The sequence below is a fragment of the Cupressus sempervirens genome, chromosome 10 (assembly GCF_028749045.1).
Source record: "Cupressus sempervirens isolate cs-2001-9-10 chromosome 10, ASM2874904v1, whole genome shotgun sequence".
NCBI classification, from domain to species: domain Eukaryota; kingdom Viridiplantae; phylum Streptophyta; class Pinopsida; order Cupressales; family Cupressaceae; genus Cupressus; species Cupressus sempervirens.
The window spans coordinates 517,967,437-517,989,548 of record NC_143127.1 but is presented as its reverse complement, the minus strand read 5'-3'; the positions used below and the strand labels follow the sequence as shown (position 1 = coordinate 517,989,548).

At 33.7% G+C, this 22,112-nt stretch overlaps 1 protein-coding gene across 1 annotated transcript; it reads right to left on the bottom strand.

Moving 5' to 3' along the window:
- Positions 1-515: 515 nt before the first annotated feature.
- On the bottom strand, positions 516-2,454 carry LOC149534927 (cytochrome P450 77A1-like). Its single transcript, XM_089806559.1, has one exon. It carries the CDS (start codon positions 2,267-2,269, stop codon positions 716-718), a length of 1,554 nt encoding a protein of 517 aa, XP_089662685.1. The 5' UTR covers positions 2,270-2,454; the 3' UTR covers positions 516-715.
- Between the last annotated feature and the right edge of the window lie 19,658 nt (positions 2,455-22,112).

Here is a 22,112-nt window from a genome sequence, read left to right as displayed (position 1 = left end):
ATGTCTTCATCAACAATCTTGTAGACTCATTTTGAAATGAAATTTTCAGCGATCTCTTTGATCTTTTACGTGTAGAGGCTACAGTGACAAGGTGACTTTTAAGACTAGAGGGGACTTTTAAGGCTTCATCGCTTATTCAAGACTTTATGCTTCAAGAATCCCCTTATCATCTACACTCAGTAATATTTAATGCCTTATAAGGTGACCTTGCACAAGTGGCTTTCTCACATGATTGTATGATCTTGAGATCTAAATTTTACAATTACCAGAAATCTGGATATATTCTCCACCATTTTGTAATTGTTTAGTACAATTTCAACATATTTCCATAGGAGCTTCTTGTGCAGGTTTGTTTTGAAGCCAGTTGACTCATGTAATTGTAAACAGTTAAACATATGACATTTAATATCTAAGAGTAGAAGACAACAAGTTTAATAAATAACTCAGAGAATATATAAATACAACATAAAGACTAGTATATTCAAAGTTAACAAGCATACAAATATCCAACACACTTTAATTAAATACAGATTCAATATTTATGCTTTCCAGTCAATACTCTAGTATAGCGAGATAACGAGACACAGAGAAAACGGATGAATAGTGAAAAACGCTCCTACCAACAAAGAAATAAAGTGGATTCTGTTGATAAAGGCGATAGTAGACAATTTCTTCTGGGTCCCGCGGTCTACATGAGAAGAAATTGTGGGAGGAATTAGGCGGCGGAAGGCACTCTTTCGGAGATGGAGGCGTAGAGGGGGTTCTTCATGACGACGGTGAAGGCGAACATCTCAGTCAGATCGGGCGGGTGAGCGGGCGAGGGAGACCAGACGAAGGCCTGGACCATGCGCGCCAGAATCAGATTAATATGCAGAGTTCCCAAGCCAAGCGCGGGGCAAATGCGTCGGCCAACACCAAAGGGCATCATCTTAACATGCTTGCTACCCGTGATATCAATATCATTCTCCGGGTCGAGGAAACGCTCGGGGACGAACTCCATGGGCTGGGGCCAGATGCGAGGGTCAAACGAAACAGAAGCCGTGTAGAACTCCACGTTGGCCTTGGCAGGAATGTCGTAACCGCGAAGCTGGCAGTCATGGGTAGCGGCGTGGGACAATACGAAGTGACCCGGCGGGTGGCGCCGCAGAGTCTCTTTGACGACTGCGTTGAGGTACGGGAGATGCTCGATGTCCGTGTCGCTCACTTTCCGGTCACCCACCACCCGGGTAATTTCATCGTGAACCTTAGCCTGAATGTCCGGGTGCAGAATCATGCGGGCCAGAGCCCATTCCAGGGCGGTAGCTGTCGTGTCGGTCCCGGCGGTGAGGAGCTCCGAGCAGAGCGTCACCAGTTCTTCGTCCGTCGGCTTCTCGTGGCGACCCTCCACTTCCAGATCGATCAACGAGTCGATGTACGCGTGAGCGCCGTCGCGACCCTCCAGACCCGAACCGCCGGCTTTCAGCAGCGCCCGCCGCCGGTTTATGAGCGGCAGAATGCTGTCCATCTGGGTTCGCCGGAGGCCATTTATTCGCTTCCAGCGCTTGAAGAACAAGGGCGTCAGAAAGGGCAGGAAGTCGTGGATTTGTGGCTCCACCATTACAAGAATGTCCTTCATCACTTTGTCGACACGGGTAATGACGTCTTCGTCGAGGCGAGCACCGAAGCACATGCAGAGCAAGATGCTGAAGATGGAGAAACGGATGTTGGAGAGCACCCGAACGGAGGACTCCGGCGACCGGCCCCCCTCTTCCCGGAGACGGTCGACGAGGATGTCCATTGCCCACTCGCGGATCCAGCTGAAGTCCTTCACCCGGTTCAGGTTCAGCATCTCGGTCACCAGATTCCGGCGCAGTGCGCGCCAGAATGGGCCGTACTCGGCGGAGTTGACAGAGAATTTGTTGGCGCTGAAGAGGAGCTTGGTGGGCGTGTCCGGGGGCCGGCTGGCGAAGAGAGTTCCCTTCTCCACGAGAGCCTCGTGCGCAAGCTCCGGGCAGGTGATTATGATGAGAGTCTTCTGCCCCATCCGCAGTGTGAAGATGGAGCCGAACTGCTCTCTGAGGTCGCGCACCACGTACATGAACGGCTTCCCCGAAAACACCACCTGAAACAGGTTTCCCACCACCGGCCACCCTTTCGGCCCCGGCGGCAGATTCATTCGCCTCTTCCCCGGACGCCTCTTCACGTACATCGCCACCAACATCATCGCTAGTGCGCCCAATACACACACCGCCACCGCCATGTTTCTCTGCCCCTCTCCTTCCCCTCTCATCTTTCTTTTTCTTCCTCAATGTCTCCTCTCGTCTGCCTCTCACTGGGATTTGATGTGTCGTTATAAAATATCCACCCAACGACTCCGACTTCCCCGCATTTACTTCCCATTTAAACACCAGTGGGCTCAATTAATGTGAACCCATTGGCTTCTCTGACAAATAACATTATGAGACTTGAAGGTCAATTTAATGGGTGGTGGACAATTCGGCTTCCAATGGAAGTTGTTGAAAGTATGCCCGATTTTAATTTGTCCGGGAACTTCTTAACTTTGTGTAAGGGGCGATGTCATGGCGAAAAACCATTTTATTATTTTTTTTTTTATTGGTTTTTATGACTTTTCCAAAAAAATGCCTAGTATGGTCCCTTCGTATGACTGACGTTTTTGGTGCCTCTGTAGCATGGCAGAGATTGAATGATGTGCAACGAGGGACAGACCATTGATGTAACATCATCCCATCTCACTGTCACTTCCCACATGGCTAACTTAGCTTTCTACCGCTCCGTCTATGGATCTTTTGCCGCCCAAACTTAGGCTGTTATTCTTGTCTTTCAGTTATTATCAAATTTAAGTTGAAGGCGACTTATCGGTCTCGATATTTATCCTTAATTATTGACTGGGAGAAGAGTTGCTAATTTAATATCCCTAGTTATAACTAGAACTTGCATCAGAAAGAGGTGCGGAACGCCCATAGGTTTTTATTAAAAAGAAAAATTGAAGAGATGTCAAATTCAAGGAAAGATTTTAAATTGTTAGCATAGAATTAATATTTTATATAGAATATAGGCATATATACATGATTAACCTCTTTAGAAATTCATACATTGTACAACTTTAATGTATATTTGTTCAAATATTATTACAGTTGTAAATACAAAAGGATTGAAAATCATAAATGAACCTTCATATTACATAAGAAAGTGTGTAGAAGGAAAGGTATTCAACAAATTTTGTTCCTCATAAATCATTCATTAGAAAGCTCCTTGAGCTCATCAACATTTTTTCCATAGCAAGTCAAATTGGGATATTTTTATCATGATTCAACTATGTAGGTTTTGAGTCAAGCTCAATGACCCATGTTTCATGAGTAGTGGCTCACAAGAACCCCTATATCATCAAAATGAACGGAACATCCAAGCAATTATTGCACGTCTAAGTGATGCTAACAAAGCTAAAACTTCCCATGAGGTCACACATTCAATATTACATAAAGTCAAGTATTTAACATGTAACTATGAGGAGAATGTCGTAGCTAAAAGTCAAATAAGATTTGTGTGCACAGATAGCACATATTCCACTAAATTATATGATTAAGATTTTGTTGGAAAAAATGGAATTTAAAAAATAGTTTATCAATCTTATCCCCTTAATACAAGACCCATTAAAAGCTATTAATACCTATTGACATCAATTGATGGAAGGATAATATAGGAATATTATTTTTTTATTATTCTTTTTAACTTGAATAGAATACTAACAAGATTCATCTTGGTTGAGAGTTGTGTAATATCCATGCTATGTTCATTTAAATTATTCAATTTAATAATAACATTCAACACTAATGGGTTACAACCCAAGACATTGAAACTAAAATACATGTTAGCTTGCAGATACAGAAGGAAATGAGTATGAATGATTGATCAAATTATAGCTCTCCACAAGAGTCTATTGTAGGAAGTGAAGTAATGATCGATCCTTTATATTTATTTCAATCTCTATTTCACTTTGGCCAGAATAATATTTCTTTCAATTTCACTGTGGTAGTTGCATGGATGTTAATTTTTTTTGGTTGTGTGTGGATAGCTTGAGTCTCTACAAGTACTAGTTGGGTGAAAGAGGAAAACATGATGTTTAAGGATCAATTATTTAGTTTGGATATATAAGGTCTTCCCATTAATTGATCTCATTCAATTTTTATCTTTTAGCATCTATCTCACAATGACAGGATGTTAGGGTTGATACTACTTTTTTTTTTAAGTTTAAAACCAATGAGTGAAAAATGCCTGCATTAAAAATATTCAAAGTGGTACATGATTTGGGTTTCACTATGTAATGCATTAATTTGACTTTTTCTAATTTTGAAGGCACATAATACAACCCCTATTCCTCCACCAAGAGCAGTTGGGAGTCAAGTAGTAGCCCTCAGAATAATGGGGGTACACGACAACTTTATCTTGTTGCACAACTTCCTTGTACATCAGGACACCCTTTATGATCACACAGAATACCCACTAATTCAAAGTCTATTATATTGAAGGCTCTTAGGATCTTATCTTTGGGAATGGCCTTTCAACGTATGAGGTTGACTTTTTCATTATTTGCGAGAAAGATAACTACTACCAAAGCATTGAAGGATCAAATTCTTACCTCAAGGCAATTGACTATTAAAGTTATGGAAGATAATGTGGCTATGCTAACCGAAATGTTGACCAATGAGATTAGTAAGTTTAAAGTTAGATTAGTTGCTCTATATTATCAAATTAATTGGTCTATTGGCCAAACAAATCTTAATTTGTTAGAAAAGGTAATGAACATTAAGTTTGTACAATGAAAAAATACATTTAAGGATTAAAACAATGATTAAGAAAATTGGTTTTCTAAAATTAATGCATTAATTTTCTAAAATTTATGTCTTTCACTAAAAATCTCAAACCAATGACTTTATACCTATTTTATTTTAATACCTCCAAGCTATTTGTTTTAGTGACATTGTAGAATAACTAAATATTTATATAATATAAGAAAGTATATAAAAGTAACATTGTATGAACAGTAGTAACTTTTAAAGAGGAACAAAATATAGCAATATATTATTGTGTTGTGTATGTGATATCTTAAGTGAATGATGAATTAGAATTGCAAATATTAAAAAGGGTGAACGATAGTTAGTTAATGTATTAATTTTCCATCTCTACAAATCAATGAAAATTATGAAAACTTGTGTGAAAAATATCAAAAACTTATGTGAATAAATTAAATAATATGTATAAATAATTTCTTAATTTTAATTCTATTTGTTGTTGCACAAAGAAACCTAGATTCACATAATAATGTCTAGGTTTGTATTGAGGACATCTATCTAATATCCTGAAGGACATATTTTCTATTCACAATATCTATCTAATATCTTGAAAGACATATTGGTTGTGATGATAAATTATTTTATGCAGTGGACATTTTAGTTTGAACAAAAATACAAATGGTGGCAACGGGAGGCTCGAAATGGATTGGTGAGCACGATATATTACCTACCCTAAGATAGCGCACAATTTGGAAAATTCACAATGAATAACCTAGACCCAAAATCATTTGGTGGGATATCAAGTCTATAGAGCATCCTTTAGTGAGCCTCAATATAATCTAAATATCAAATTCTTAACAAGGAAAAATGATTAGTTTTGTCTACCATTGATTGGTTTTCAAAAAATCAGAAAATTAGATGTTTTTTAAATAAACAAAATAAGGCTTTGGCCAAGGGTCTTGAAGGCAACCAAATATAGATTATTATAGACATACAGACAGCTGAGACAAATAAATCATCATTATACGAAGAACATCTATCATTGCAATGTTATGTGTCTTGAATCCAATGTCTTCCATTGACATAGCTCTTAACCAAAAAAAGCTTGACTTGTTGTGGAGTGTGCTCATGATCCCACGAAACCCCATGAGTAGCAGGAGTGCCAAGCTATAACATTTGTACACCCCAAAAAATATAGTGTTGCCATGAATACCAAATCCAAACAACTCAAAAGAAAGATATAAGAAAAGAAGATAAAAGAAAAGCCAAAGATTGAATCTTGTTGGCATACGACAAGTCCTTGGACAAAAGAAGATTAACCAAAAAAAATAGCCAACAATTGAATCTTGTATGTAAAATGTTTACCGATCCTTAGTAGTCTGATGATCCTAGTCATCCCAGGCATCACGGGCAACAATGTCATTGAAGTAAGTAAAAGCATAGATTAATCAGGGAGTCAAATGTACGAGTGAACACTGTTGCGCTACTCGAGTGCTAACCCATCAGCTTTCAAGATGATGGCCAATATAGAGGCAGCAACCGCCATATTTATTTTTCTTTCTCCTTCCCCTATCGTATTATTTTTCTCTTTCTCGGTGGTTTGTTGGCCTCTTGGAATTTACTTGTCCAGCTCGTAGGTTTCTGTGATAGTCCTAAATCCATGCATACTCAATCTCTTTGAATGGTTTACTCTAAAGTGATGGAGTTTCATATATAATACCATTAATTCCACTTAGCTTCACAACCTAGACCAATAAAGCTTCATCCAACAATACAAAGAAATAGCATGTGGAGAAGAAATTTAATGATTAGATATGATCCTTGCAAATAAGATTTTGATAAGATACGATCCTTGAAAATAAGATTGAGTAAAGATTTGATACACAGATCAATCACCCTAAACTATGATCTAGAAACCATTTTCAAAAAGTTGTTTCACAGTGTTAACAATCCCAAAGGGAAAGCCTATCAGGTAAAAAGTATAAATAAAATTTAATATAATAAAAATAAGTGTATAAAAGTATTAGACTTGAAACGTATATCAAGTCAATTTCATTTTTGTAGAGAGTAGCTACTTGAAGAGAAGTCAAGGTCTATGTGAAATGATTATAGATATTTGACTCTCTAGACTGATGTAAAGGTGAGGCCTTGCCTTTCAATTTCATATAAAAGTTCACCCATATCAATGAGGTTTATATAGTGTTTTCCTTTCAATTTCATATAAAAGTTTCAACCATATCAATATGATTTATATAGTGTTATGCATTTGTGTATAGTTCACTTTTATTACATATATAATTCGCTTTTATAGAACTAAATAATCCAACAATAAATCATTTTATTAACACATGTAAATGATAGTTATAGAATAGTACATATTCAATCATGTTCTATGGATATTTTTAACTTTTCTCCAAAAAATAGTTTTTTGAGATTCAACAATATTAAAAAATCACATAATTTGTAATTCAATAAATTGATTTTCAAATGATAGTTTAATATATGCAATGTTTAGGTTAAATGGAGATACACTATTAATGTTATTGCTCATTCCCAAATATGATAGCTAATATCTTTGATGAAACACATCTACATCATTTTTACAAGGAATGCTATATGGAAATAAAATAATGACCTTAGAGGCATATTGATAGCAATATTAATAGTAGTTTTATAATATAATATAATAATAACTAAAACTAATATTATACAAGGAATTATAAAATTTGAAGTCCATTGCGCCTATCTTATATTTGCATCCTCCTCTCCACTAAAATAGCAAGCTTTATATAGATTGAAAAAGAGAGCCAGACAGATAGAGACATGGAGAAATACAAAAGAAAAAAGGAACAAAAGCTCTTACCCTAAAGATTAGCCTCTTCCCCATTTGACTGGCAATATGATTGAGAGCATACTGTTCTCTTATATTCTTAGCTTGCATCAAAGCAATCACCACCATGTCTCGAAAAAGCATCTGTATGGTTGTTGAAGTAATAGGGGCTAGCTCAAATGGACTTAGCTTTCTCTCCAATGGTAGAAAATGCGTGAAAGACTATAACTTGGGTGATTTACCACCATTTGGATCATTGTTTTTTGAACTATCCCCTCTTAGACATTTGGACATCAGTAATACTATCCAAAACAATTTCAAATCTTGGTCTCAATAACAACCAGCGATCGACTAGAACAATTCATCTTACCATTTAAAAGCTTTGTTCCATCAGACATCTTCACCTCCATAACAACCAATTGACTGGAGCAATATTCTCCTCTTTTGGTAGAAGTTTATGCAAATCATCTCAATACAAAGCAAGGCATTTCATTTTTTTTCCAGGAACCTTTAGAGATGTCATTTCATGGAATGAAATGAGAAGTCCTCTCATGGAATGCAATGGTATAATGTCTCATGGATTGCAATGAGTTGCCGATAGATTTGAGAAAATCATATGATGAAAAGTTTTTAGAAACTATCATGACTATGGTAACAATTGCATTTTTAATTATGTGAAGTAGTGGAAATCATGAGCATCTAACAAAATTTGCTACTACGATCGTTTATAGTGCAACATTTGAGAAAACTTGCACATCACTCTAAGTTTGTAAGTCATCCAACCTCTAACCAAAGAAATCCATGATTGGTAAACCATTACTCGACGACTCTTTTCCAATGTGAGACAATTATCAGTTGCTTGCAACCTCATAGGGAAAGCCTATTAGCTAAAAATCAATCAGTATGAGATATCATATTAGTTGGTCGACACCTATGTTTTAGACACAATGTACGAAAAGCTAATTCTTATTTTTTCAGATTTTAAAAAATTCCTTATTTTTTTCCTCAAATTTGTTGTTGTTTTTTATTATACAACATACAAATCATGAAGAATAAATGTTCAACAAAATTTGTTCAATTTTTTATTTTTTCAATTTTAGTTATATTGGTAAACACATTTGTCTTCACATAAAATGTTTATAAAATGACTCAAAAATGTCCAAACTTGAAGACAAAATAGGACCAATAGTTGAATTGCATTCTAATGGAATTGTGTAAGTGTCCTCTGAATTTCGCAGGGTACAGCTCCCTGATTGACTATATAATGAATGAATTTAAAAGATGCTTTTAACTAGAAAGCGAAGGTTTCCCTCACTATTCTTAGATGGGGGGAAATTATTATAACTGAAATAGAAAGAAAAGACTTAGCATATAGCGACAAAAGCATACAATCTTCTCACCCATACATGCATCCTGAAAGAAAGAGAAAGATTAAACAAAAAGGAAGAACCCCTATGATAAATGAATACAATAGTAGAATTTAATTCCATTATTTAGTCCTAATTCACACCTAAACCAAGGAGAACAATCTAAAACACACAATCTTTGAAATGATAGAATCCTTATTCAACCCAAAAATAATACTATTTCTGAATATTGATGACAATCAAAATACTTGCAGAAAACTAGAGAAGAAAACTAAATTGAACAATTTCGATTACAATAAAAAGCTGCCCCCTGTCTATACATTTTATGTTCCTTCATGTGTAACCCACCATTTGCTTCCTTCGAAAAAGGAACCCCTATTTGGAAAAAATCCCCTCTATAAATAAAGATCACAAGAATATCCTATTCGATTTTGCAACCGAATCTTGCACCTAAATTATCTCCTCTTTTATGTTAGAGAAAGTTCACTTAATAACTAACTTCAAAAGGAAAATTAGAACCTTCTAGGTCCCTTAATGTTTTATCAAACATTATAAAACATTAAGAAAGATAATATTTTAGGTATATGGTCCTAAGAGTAATCTTCTCTTATAGTTGCCCGTGTGTGATGAAGGCAATATTGACATTGGGATTGTAATGAAACAACTTGCACAATAGAAGAAATAATATGAAATATTATATAAATACTTGATAATAACTAAGAGTAATATGCCACTTTGAGGGGGCAAACTCCAAATATCTCCAATGAGAACACACTTCACAATATGATGTTGAAATAAGACTCACAATCTCCTATATATACCTAATTATGCTTAGGTTGAATAAATACAACCCTACATAAAACCTAGGCTGGCCTACATACCTAGGCTGACCTACGTACCTAAATAATAATATAATAATGATAACATGACTTAATTAAAGATTAAGATAGCCACAAGTTGACTATTCATAACCCTATATACACCAATATTAAGGGCATAACATGCCCCCTCTCTTGAAAGAAGCATTATCCTCAATGCTAACCAAGGGAGGATTCTTTTGAATGAACTCCTCATCTTCCCATGTGGCCTCTTCAACTAGTAAGTTCTTCCATTGGATGAGATACTGAGTGAGGGTTCTATTCCTCAGCTTCTTCATGTGTGTTTGAAGAATGCACTTTGGTTCCAAAATTATTCTTCCTTTTTCATCCAGCTTTGGTAGTACTATTTGAGTAGGAACATTTTTCCTAATTACCTTCTTCAAACAAAAAACATGAAAATCTTGATGTATCTTTGTTGTCGGTAGAAACTCAAGCTTGTAGGCAACACTACCAATCTTTTGCATGATTTGGCATGGTCCATAATATCTTGGGGACAACTTATTATTCTTTTTTTGTTGCTTCATCAAGATTTGTTTATAAGGTTGCAATCTCAAGAAGACTTTGTCCCTAACTTCAAAATTTCTTTCACTACAATGTTGGTCTGCTTGTTGTTTCATTCGATTATATGCCATAGCTAAATTCTCCTTGAGTCGTGAAAGTACCTATTGTTGATGAAGCAAGTGGTCCTCTACTACCTAAACTCTTGGTGACACCTTTAATGATGATGTGATGGAAGGAGGATGATATCCATAAAGTGCCAAAAATGGAGACATTTTTTATGAGCTATGAAAAGAAGTATTATACCACCATTCTGCAAGAGGTAGCCAATCTACCCATTGAGATTATTTTTTTGAAGTGAAACGACATAGATATCATTCCAAACATTTATTAACAACCTCAGTTTGCCCATATAATTGAGGATGATATAAAGAACTATGAGCCAATTGAGTACCCAAACATGAGAATAAATCTTTCCAAAAGTGACTAGTAAAGATAGAATCACAATCACTAACAATAACCTTAGGTGTACCATGTAGCTTTTGGATATTCTCCAAGAAAATTATTTCCACTATACTAGTTGTAAAAGGATGTGATAATGCAATGAAATGTGCATATTTAGTGAGGCGATCAACTACTACCATGATGACATTATGAACTTTAGATTTGGGAAGCCCTGTGATGAAGTCCATGGAGACCTCTTCCCAACATTGGCTAGGAATAGATAAAGGTTACAAGAGACCTGGTGCCTTAATTGTTTCCCCCTTATTTCTTTGACAAACCAAACTTTCTGCTACAAATTTTTGAACATCACCTTTTAGCCCTTCCCAAAAAAAAATTTGCTTGATTTGATGATATGTCTTCAAAAATCCTAAATGAACACCGATTGGAGACTCGTGTAGTTCTTTGAGCATCTTGTATTTAAGAGTGGAATTCTTATAGAGATACAAGTACTCTTTATGCCAAAGAATATCCCCCTTTAAACAAAACTTATCTGAACTACTAGGGTTACTTTTTATTTGCTACATGAGATTACTTGTTGCAATTTCATTTTTCCACTCTTCTTTGGCTTCTACCACCCAATTTTCTTGTAATATTGAAAGGGCGTACAATAAGGCTTCATTTTTTTCCATCCTTCTTGGAAAGTGCATCAGCCAAAATATTTTCCTTCCCTTTCTTGTATACAATTTCGAAGTCATATCCCAACATCTTAGTGACCCATTTTTGTTGCTCTTTTGAAGACAGTCTTTGTTCCAAAAAATATTTTAGGCTATCATGATCTATCTTAACCTTGAAGTTTTGACCCATTAAATAAGGCCTCATTTTTTAATTGCATGAAGGATTGCTAACATTTCCTTCTCATAAATAAGTTTGAGTTGATTTTTACCTTTTAATTGACAACTCTCAAAAGCAATTGGTTGACCTTCTTGCATGAGAACTGCTCCTATCCCATTTCGAGAAGCATCACATTCCATAATAAATTCCTTGGGGAAGTTCGGAGTAGCAAGCACTAGAGTTGTACACATAGTCTTCTTCAATTTGTCAAATGCTAAATTAGAAGATTCATTCCAATGAAAAGAATCCTTCTTCAATCGAGTGGTAAGGGGTGCTTCTATACGAATCTTCTATAGTACCCTATCAATCCCAAGAAACCTCTCAGCTTCTTAATGGTTTTTGGAATAGGTCATTCCATGATAGCCTTAATTTTGTTGGGGTGCACCTTTACTCCTTCATGTGAAACTATGTGTCCCAAATACTCCACCTCCTTAAAACCAAAAGCACACTTGGATGGCTTAGCATAGAGTTGATGATCTTCAAGTAATTGTAATGCTTGATCTACATGCTGCAAATTTTCTTCCCAACTCTTGCTATAAATCAATATATCATCAAAAAACACTAACACAAACTTTCTCAAGAACTTCTTAAAAATGGAATTCATCAAACTTTAGAATGTAGATGGTACATTGGTAAGACCAAATGGCATCACCAAAAATTCATAATGACCCTCATGAGTTTGAAATGTTGTCTTTCAAATATCTTCCTCCTTAATTCAAATTTGGTGATAACCCAATCTAAGATCTAACTTGGTAAAATAGATAGCTCCATTTAATTCATCTAGAAGACCATCAATAACTAGAATAGGAAACTTATCTTTAATGGTGTACTTGTTGAGCACTCTATAATCTGGACACATGCGCCAAGTTTCATCCTTCTTACACACCATCACAATAGGTGAGGAGTAAGCACTTTAGCTATGCTTGATAATTCCTGCTTCTAACATTTCCTCAACAATTTTTTCTATCTCACTTTTTTGTATGTGTGGGTACCTATAAGGCCTAATGTATGGTGGCTGGCTCTATGGAACTAGTTGTATGGCATGGTCATGATCCCTCTGAAGAGGAAGTCCTCTAGGCATATCTCCAAGAATCACTAAGTGACGATCAATTATTGCTTGTAAATCTGGATGAATAAGAGCATTAGATTGAGACACTTCTAATGAACATAGCTGGGCCATAAATCCATCCGTTGATTTCTTAAGAAACTTTTAAATTTGATGAGAGCTTACCATTTGTGGGGATTTTGCCTTTAATCCCCTTAGCTCCACTACCTTTCCTTTTGATTGAAATCAGATGAATAGTTCTTCGAAGTTCATCTCAATTATTCCCAATGTAGTAAGCCATTGTACTCTGAAAACAATATCTACCGCACCCATGGATATTGCATAGATTGGGGTATCAAGTTGATAATCTCCCATGGATAATTTGATGCTATGACACTTCCTTGAACAACCAACTGTGCCCCCATCTACAATCAAAACCTAAAACTCTGGGGCTAGATATATAAAATAATTTAGAAGAGTTGCCAACTTTTTGTTGATAAAATTATGAGTACTACTTGAGTCGATCAACACTGTTACTTTCCGCTTCTTTAAGAAACCCACTACCTTGAGAGTTTGTGGTGTACTAAAACCTAAAAGTGCATGACAAGAAATGATTGGTTGAGAATCATGTGATTCCTCACTTGACTCCCTATTCTCCTCTAATATGGGCTCATCCTCTTCTTCCTCACTTGGACCTTCAATATAGAACAATTTATTTTCACTACATTTATGTCCTTGACTATATTTTCTATCACAATTGAAACACAATCCTTTTGCTCTTTTCTCCTTGATTTGTTGTGGAGTCAACCTAGTAGGTTGAGGAAGATAAGGTGTATGTATTTAGTTTAGATTATATGTGTATGTATTTGCTCAGATTTTATGCAAATTGTAGGTATCAAGCATCGAGTTCCCTGAATTGCCAAGATAAGCATGCGCTATCATAGTATCTCAATGGTAAAAGTGGGGAGATAATTCTTGAGTCCAAATCCTAAACCCTAAGCCAATTGTCCTAGAAAGTAGGACAAGTATCTAAGTTGTTTACCGATTTGAATTTGTCAAGTGGCATGAATTTGTGATTTTGACCCTGCAATTTGAATCTTTGTCTAGGTTCAATTGAGTTTTTGTATTTTGGTTTGTGGGTCTAGTGTGATATTCAGTTGTAATTAAATCAAATTAAAATTGTATTTGATGATTTAATTTAATGAAAACTTTATAAATAAAATTCAATATTTAATTAATTGAGAAATTAATTAAATAAAAGAATTAAATTTAAAATATTTTATTAAAGTTTTAATTTTGGTATATTTATATTTATTTAATTTAATAATAATTTATTTAGGAGTTTCATTTTAATAATAAACTCTAAATAATATTATTATTTAAATTAATAAATATCTTATTAAAAATGTCTTGGGGTTTAGTAAAGAGAGAAAGAAATTGATTTAATAACATATTTTAATTAAAGTTTCAAAAAGCTTGAACATAGAAATTAAAATATAATAAAATAATTAAGAAGAGGGATTTCGCGTGATTGCACAATCGAAGCCCTAATTTGGGGAGTATCTCTTTATCGAAAAATTAGAGTTCATTTCTTGATATAGAGGTTTGGAGGAGCTAATTTTTGAAAAGAGGGGTTTTGAAAGAACAGAAAAATTCTTGTGTATTTTGTGCATTTTTTGTTTAGCATAAGATCTAGGTAGGATCTTGTGAGTTTTGTATAGTAGTTCATATGTGAAATTATATGTCTTATCTATGTCTGATTGAAATTGTTTCAGATTATATTCAGGTCGAAACCCTTGTTTGTATCTTTATTGTTCTTTGTTTTTGAAGACATCTGTAAATGAAATTGAAAACTTTGAAACCCTTGTCTTGTAAATTTTAAAGATCAATGTTCTTGATTGATTACTATGTGGGGAGGGTTTGGAAAAGAAATCAAAATTTGAAATGCAAATTCAATTGGTTATTCGTGGTTTCTATATTAGATTTGTATTAGAAATTTTTTTAAAATGGTAATAAGAATTACCACAGTAAAATATTTACTGTGATAACTTTTATCACATTTTATATATTAAAAAAAAGTTGTGTTTGAGTGGGGGGGGGGGGTGCGGGGGGGGTGACATTTATGTTTTTTTTTGAAAAAAATAAAAAAAAAATAAAATAAAATAAAAAACTGGAGATTGGGGGCCATGACTTTCCCCGTCCCCCTTCCTCTTTGCTATGGTCGTTAGCTCTAAAGGTAGCCAGGGCTGCCGACAATAGCTATGGGCTACCTAATCAACTAGTGTTGTCATTTGGCAATAAGAGCTGACATGTTTTAAACGTGTATTAAAAAGGTAAGTTGTTTGATTTTAATTGTATTTAACATTTAACGTTATTAAATTTTAATTTAATAAGATTTTTAATATAGTTTTTTTTTGTAATATTAAAAATATATAATATAGTTTATAACTAATATTATTAATTAGTTTAAATTAATAATTATTGTTATTATTATGTGTTAATAAATTTCATTATATTATTAAAGTTAATGGTAATTATTATTAATAGATTAATATTATTTATTAATAATTTAATTATTATGATAGTTTAATAACTATTATTTAATTTTAATAATGATTATTAAAAGTGTGGTTATAAGGTTATCCATAAAATTTAGAAAATATAATGATATTTTGATTAAAGTATTTTGAATGAATATTGGTGTTATTGAACTATTAGGGTCATTGCTTTTATATTAAAATGGGGTTTTATTTATAAACGACCTTTAATGAATTATGGAGTCTTTTGAGGTTCCTGTGGACTCAAATATTTTGTCAGACATAACAATATGAAAGAGACCTGAAACTTTGATTTTATATCGAACCTTTGTGTTTTGAAAACAAAAATGAAAACTTGAAAACCTATAAGTGAAAATTGAACTTTTGTGTTTTCTAAAACCTAATGAATTATGAAAGTAACATTGTTTGGCACTTTATGTGATGTTTGGTCTACTGATGTTGGGTTCAGGTTGACTTAGTACTTTGACCAAAGCAAGATGTTTACCAGAGGCTTGGGGGTTTTAATCTATGATGATGTTATGTATATGATCTTTTATACCTGACCATGGTGATGTGTCACGTATTTTCTATGATGGGTTTGTTCAGATGTTTGTGGTGCTTTTCAGTTTCTTGTGTAGAACTGAGGTGAATGGTGTGACTTTTCTAGTATAACCTTTGAGTCTTCGATTAGTTATCTTTTGATGCTTTCCACTTGCTTGTATAGCGCCGAGGTGAATATTGTGTTTTATTTTTTGGTGCTTTCCAGTTGCTTGTATAGGATTGAGGTGATTATTGTGATTGGTTTTTAGGTGCTTTCTAGTTGCTTGTAAAGGACTAAGGTGAATACTATATTTTATCTATAGGTGATTTCCAGTCACTTGTAAAAGGCTGACGTGAAAATTATGATTCTTTGAGTTGTACTTTTATGAGCCTAAGGTAGGCAATATATGTGTACATTGAGAAGTGGCTTACAATGGAGGCCAAAGCCCAAGGTGGTTGCCTGGGTAACCCATTGTAAGTTATTTTATTAAGTGATATCATTCCATTAAGTGGGTTTTAAAATGAATTAATAAGAGTCATTTTTTTTTCGACCTGTGCCTCAAGTGCTAGTACAATCTAGGATGAGAGTAGAGAGGATGCTTGGTTGCGACCTTGCTTCATTCATATGCCTTGTCTGTATGAGAGGATATTGGTGCCATATTGAGACACTAGGGGGTCAGAGTCCAGAGAGGCTACCAGGGTAACCTTAGAGTTGGCTCATGAGATGACACTTGCCCACTTACATAGTAGATTTCCTATATGTCTTTGTTGCCTATGGGTTTAGATGATACTTGCATCTTGGTACCTTTGAGATAGATTGCTATCAAGTTTTCCTTGACCTAGATGTTGGTTATGACTTGTAGTTTGTTATATGTTTGGGACTTGAGATTATCTCCTTAGCAGGGTGGGTGTGGGCCATTTATGTTCCACAAGGTCGAAGGGTAGTGCATTTTTCTTATACCATTGAGATTCGTTCGTTGGATGTATCTGTGTAGTTGATACTTTCTTTTTTATCTTGTATATCTGATGGATGGTTATACTTCATTGTATATATTTGATTATCGGTGATCTTATGAGATGATGTACTATGTTCATGATGTATATTATTTTAGCCTTTCATACCTTGTGACTTGTAGAGTGGATGAATGTGCATTCTAATTATTGCCAAGTGACATCTTGTAATTGTATATTATTTAAATGGATTTATACTTATGATTATTCATTGATGTGGATTTTTTATGTATCAAATTTAGTATTAATTAAACTTAAATGTGATTCAATGTCATAGGACCCTTAAGAGATGTAATATGTTTATGTGTTGCTTATGTATATGTGTATGCTATTGCTTCTACTATATTATATATGTTTTTGATTAAGTAAAATAGGTTTTAATGGGTACCTGAAACCCTACAATAAACAAAATAAGACTAAATTAAAGTCTAGAGCATAAAGCAGAACAATATAAAATTATAGGCCAAGGAAGACCACTAACTAGTCCTAAGAAAAAACAACCTCTAAAGGAGCAGGCAAACCCAACCAAACTAAAAACTAGGGGGAAAAATAGAAAAGCCAGGAGAATATATTTGTTGCTGTTTAATTTTTATCTTAAAAAAAAAAATGTTTGGCAAATTTAGTGAAACTTTAGGTTAATCTCTTTTGGGTTCCTTGGTGAGGCGTTACATGTTCCTTCCCAATTGCTTTCCTTGACAAATCTTGAAGCCATGGATCTCACTTACAATCTATTAAGAGGATCTATTCCTCCCCAAACTATTGATTATTGGACCCTTGGTATTTGGTTTTTGATTATCATCATTGATGTCAATAATGTAATTATAATGAACATATTGTATGGTTAACATCATGTAATTATCTTATTTGATGTCCTTCAATATTGTTCAAAACATATTCAAGACAAACACTTAAGTGTTATACAATTAACACTTAATGCTCACATTGGTTTAGAAAATGGTTATAAAAAAAATAGTTTTGGTCTCTGAGAAATTCAGCAAGATTTTTTATTAGATAGACCTCAACTATCAGACAATTTGCAGGCATATCTTTAACAACAATGAAGTGGGTAATGCTTTGTGTTTCTATTTTCATATTTGTGATTTGATTTTCATTCTAGAAGTTTATCAGAGGTAGACGAAGGGTTATATATTTCTTCTTCATTCATTCATATCAGTATTTGATCAAATATTTTAATGGAAAAAGAAAATATATTGGATATTGGATGTTTTGAGGAGAATAGAAGTATATCTTGCATTATGTTTTCAACAAGAAGTTGAAACTAGTGATTCATGATTTGTGTTGTAATAGAGATGATCCTCTGATTTTATATCTCATTTGTTCATTTTGGAAGTTGGTGCTTCAGGTGTAAGGGATTGGTGTTCCTTGAAATTGGTGTTTCTAAAATAGGGTGTTGGTGCTTCCTAGAGTTGTAGCTCTAAAAGATTTCTCCAAGTGGCCAATAAAGTTTCAAATTCATAGTGGTTTTTTACCCTAAGGGGTTTTCCATGTTAAAATATCGTGTCACTTTTTTATTCATCAACTATCTTGCTCATGTGTTAAATTTTTATTACTTGTAATTGTTTCAAGTTTTGAAAAGTATTTTAAACTACTGATTCACCCCCCTTCTCAATGGTGTTTGTATTCCAACAAGAGGTATTAGAGCCTAGTTCCCTACATCAAGTTTAACAACTTTGGGTATATTTTGGTTGAGTGGAATTTAATTATCTTTTATGGCTCGAGATAGTTCTTTAAATGTTCTTATTTTTGATGGATCAAATTATGCTTTTTGGGAAGTAATGATGTAAACATGTTTGTTATCTATTAATGTTGATGTCTAGGCTTCGGTTGTTAATGGTTATAAAGTTACTAGTACTCTAATTATGAATCTTGATGAAAAGAGGACATATGAAATTGATATGAAAGTTAAATCTGCTATGCTTAATAGTTTATCTAAAGATGTTTTTGTTAAGGCAATGCATTGTAGTTCTTCTCAAGAAGTATGGGACAAATTGAAAAACACATATCATGGTAATGATAGCGTTAAAGAAGCCAAGATACAACATTTGAAAGCAAGACTTGAAGATCTTAAGATGGGTAATGATGAAAAGGTAGAAGACTATCTCCTTAAGATAGATGAAACTGTAAATGGCATAAGAGAATTTGGTGAAGAATTTGATGATATTGATATTGTAAAGAAAGTTTTGAGATCTCTTCTTGATAAATTTGATTCTAAGATATGTTCTATAGAAGAAACTAGAGATATTAACAAGTATAAAATGGAAGATATTCATGGAGCACTTGTAGCTTATGAAATGAGAAAGTTTGGCAAGTAGGAATCCACAAGCAAAGAACCATCATTCAAGGTGGAAAAGAAAGTGAAGCAAGTCTCTTCAAGAAAAAGAAGATCTTGATGTTCTTGAAGCACATTTATCAAGGAAATTAAAGAAAGGAGTAGGTAAATACAAAGGTAAACTTCCTTTCAAATGCTTTAATTGTGGTAAAATAGGACACTTTGCATCAAAATGTCCTTATAATAGTCATGATGAAGTAGATCATGAGACAAAGAAATCAAGTAAAAATAAATTCTATAATAAAAAGAAGTTCTTTAAGGAGAAGAAGAGTTTGATTGCTGGTATATCAGATAGTGAATCTAGTAGTTTTGAATGTGATGAAAATAGAGTTCTATTCATGCTTATAGAAACTACTTGTCAAGAATCAAATAGTGATGATGATGTTGAACTTGTTGAGGTTGATTTAGAATGTGAATTTCTTTATGTAATTAAAAAGGAATTTAAGTGTTCAAGAAAATAAATTCTTAAAGGAGAAAGAGAACTTTGAAAAAGAAATTAAGGAATTAAATCAACAAGTTATAGAATTGAAATTACAAGTTGAGGAACAAAAGAGAATTGTCTTCGTCACTAAGGAAGAATTAAGTTCTAAAGATCAAGAATGTAAAAGGTTAATGAATGGAATAGTAACATATAGAAGAAAGTTAGAAAAATATGAGAACACTACTTTGGATGATATGTTAAGGAAACAAAGAAGAATCGATGATCTAATAGGAATTGGTTTTGAACTTGGACAATGTTTCAGTGACAAGAAAGATAAATCTTTATTCAAGATATTTAAATCTAAGAGTAAGGATACAAGTCAAAATGCTACCACTTCAAATGTAGGTAAAAAAGCAGATTTTAATCAAATTTATAATGATAAAAAATAGGTTATTTCAAGCACTTCATTCATGGGTAGAAGATACTCAAACAAGTTCAATTCTTTCTTTGATGGGCATTGCTTCACTTGTCATCAATATGGGCATAGAATAAGTAATTGCAGATACATGTCAAGGAGGTATTCGAAGTTTTATTTTGGTTATTCCTTTCCTAGAATGAATGGTCTAAGATGCTACAAATGCAATCTCTTTGGTCATGTTATGAGTGATTGCAAAACTAAGTCATTTCAGAATGATCAATCTTATGCTAGTCTACAAGCTGATAAAGAATTTGATACTAAAGTGATTAAGATATGGAGGCCTAAGATTAATAAGTCTATGTTTGTTCAAATGGCTCTACATTTTGAAGAAAATAAATTTTGGATAATTGATAGTGGATTTTCTAGACACATGACAGGAGAGAGAATGAAGTTTGACAAATTGATTAGCTACAAAGGTGACAATGTTAGTTTTGGTGATGATTCTTCAAGGAAAATTAAAGGTTTGGGTTCTTTGATGCTTAGTGACAAAATGTCCATTCATGATGTGTATTATGGTGTTAGTTAAATTTGTGATCATGGATATGAAGTTGTTTTTGATAACCATGGCTATCAAATCAAATTAAAATCTAGATAGTTGGTTGCATCATGTAAAAGATTTGAAGGGGATGTATAAAATTTAAAAGATATCACAAATACTAACAATTATGAAGATTTTTGTCTTATGGGACATGTGAATGAAAGTTGGTTATGGCACAAAAGGATTGGGCACTTGAATTTTGATAACATGGTAAAAGTTAGTAAGCATCAGAAAGTAAGAGTTATGTCATGTATAAGTAAGCCAGAGAATGTTATTTGTGAAGGGTGTCAACATGGTAAGAAAACAAAGGCATCTTTTCCTTCAAAAGAATATTTTGCTTCTAAATCATTGCAATTAGTACATACTAATTTATGTGGCTCTACAAGGACAATGTCGTCAAATGGTGAAAAGTATTTCATGCTTTTTATAGATGATTATACAAGAATGACATGAGTAACCTTCTTAAAGCATAAATTAGAGGCATTTAACAAGTTTAAGATTTTTAGGAAAATGGTTGAAAATGAGTTAGACATGAAGATTAAATGCTTACGATCAAATAAAAGTGGTGACTTTACTTCAAATTAAATTGTTGATTATTGTGAAAAATATGACATCGAAAGACAATATGTAGCATCCAGGACACCTCAACAAAATGGAGTTGTTGAGAGAATGAACCTAACAATGAAAGAAATGGTAAGGACTATGTTAGATAAATCTAAAGTACTAAACAAATATTGGAAAGAAGAAGTTAACACAATAGTATATATTTTAAACAAGGCACAACTAAGGGTAAAAACTAAGTACACTCCTAATGAGTTATGGTATGGACACTCTACTTTTGTTAAGCATTTTAGAATGTTTGGAAGTAGATGCTTCATTAAGAATTTTGGTGATAAAATAGGAAGCTTTGATTCAAGATGTGATAAAGGAATCTTTTTAGGATATTTTTCTCAAAGTAAAGCTTACAAATTTTTAATAAAAGGTTGAATAAACTTGTTGAAAGTGTACATGTAAAAGTGGATGACGTTGTGCATGATAAAAAGGAAATAAGAATGGATAATACTTTCCTACAAGACAAAGATAAAGACTTGAAAGAAGCAGATAATAAAATTGATGAAGGTGAATAAGAGATAAAAGATCAAATAGAAACACCAGAACCCACAAGTACAAAGGCTACATGAATAGGATTGAAGAAGTATCATCCTTAAGAACAGATTATAGGGGATAAACATGCATGTATGCAAACAAGAACAAGAACTACATCTAGTGAATGTGCTAATCTTTGTTTGTTATCTCAAATTGAACATAAATCATATAAAGAAGCTAGTATGGATGAGTTTTGGGTTAATGTTATGAAAGAGGAACTAAGTCAAATTGAAAAGAATAAAACTTGGGAATTAGTGCCTAGACCTGAAGATAAAAATGTCATAGGTGCTAAATGGGTCTTTAGAAATGAACTTGATAAAATGGAAATATATCAAGGAACAAGGCTAG

Excerpts from the sequence above, each read along its gene's own strand:
- LOC149534927 (XM_089806559.1), bottom strand. The coding sequence starts at position 2,269 with ATGAGAGGGGAAGGAGAGGGGCAGAGAAACATGGCGGTGGCGGTGTGT.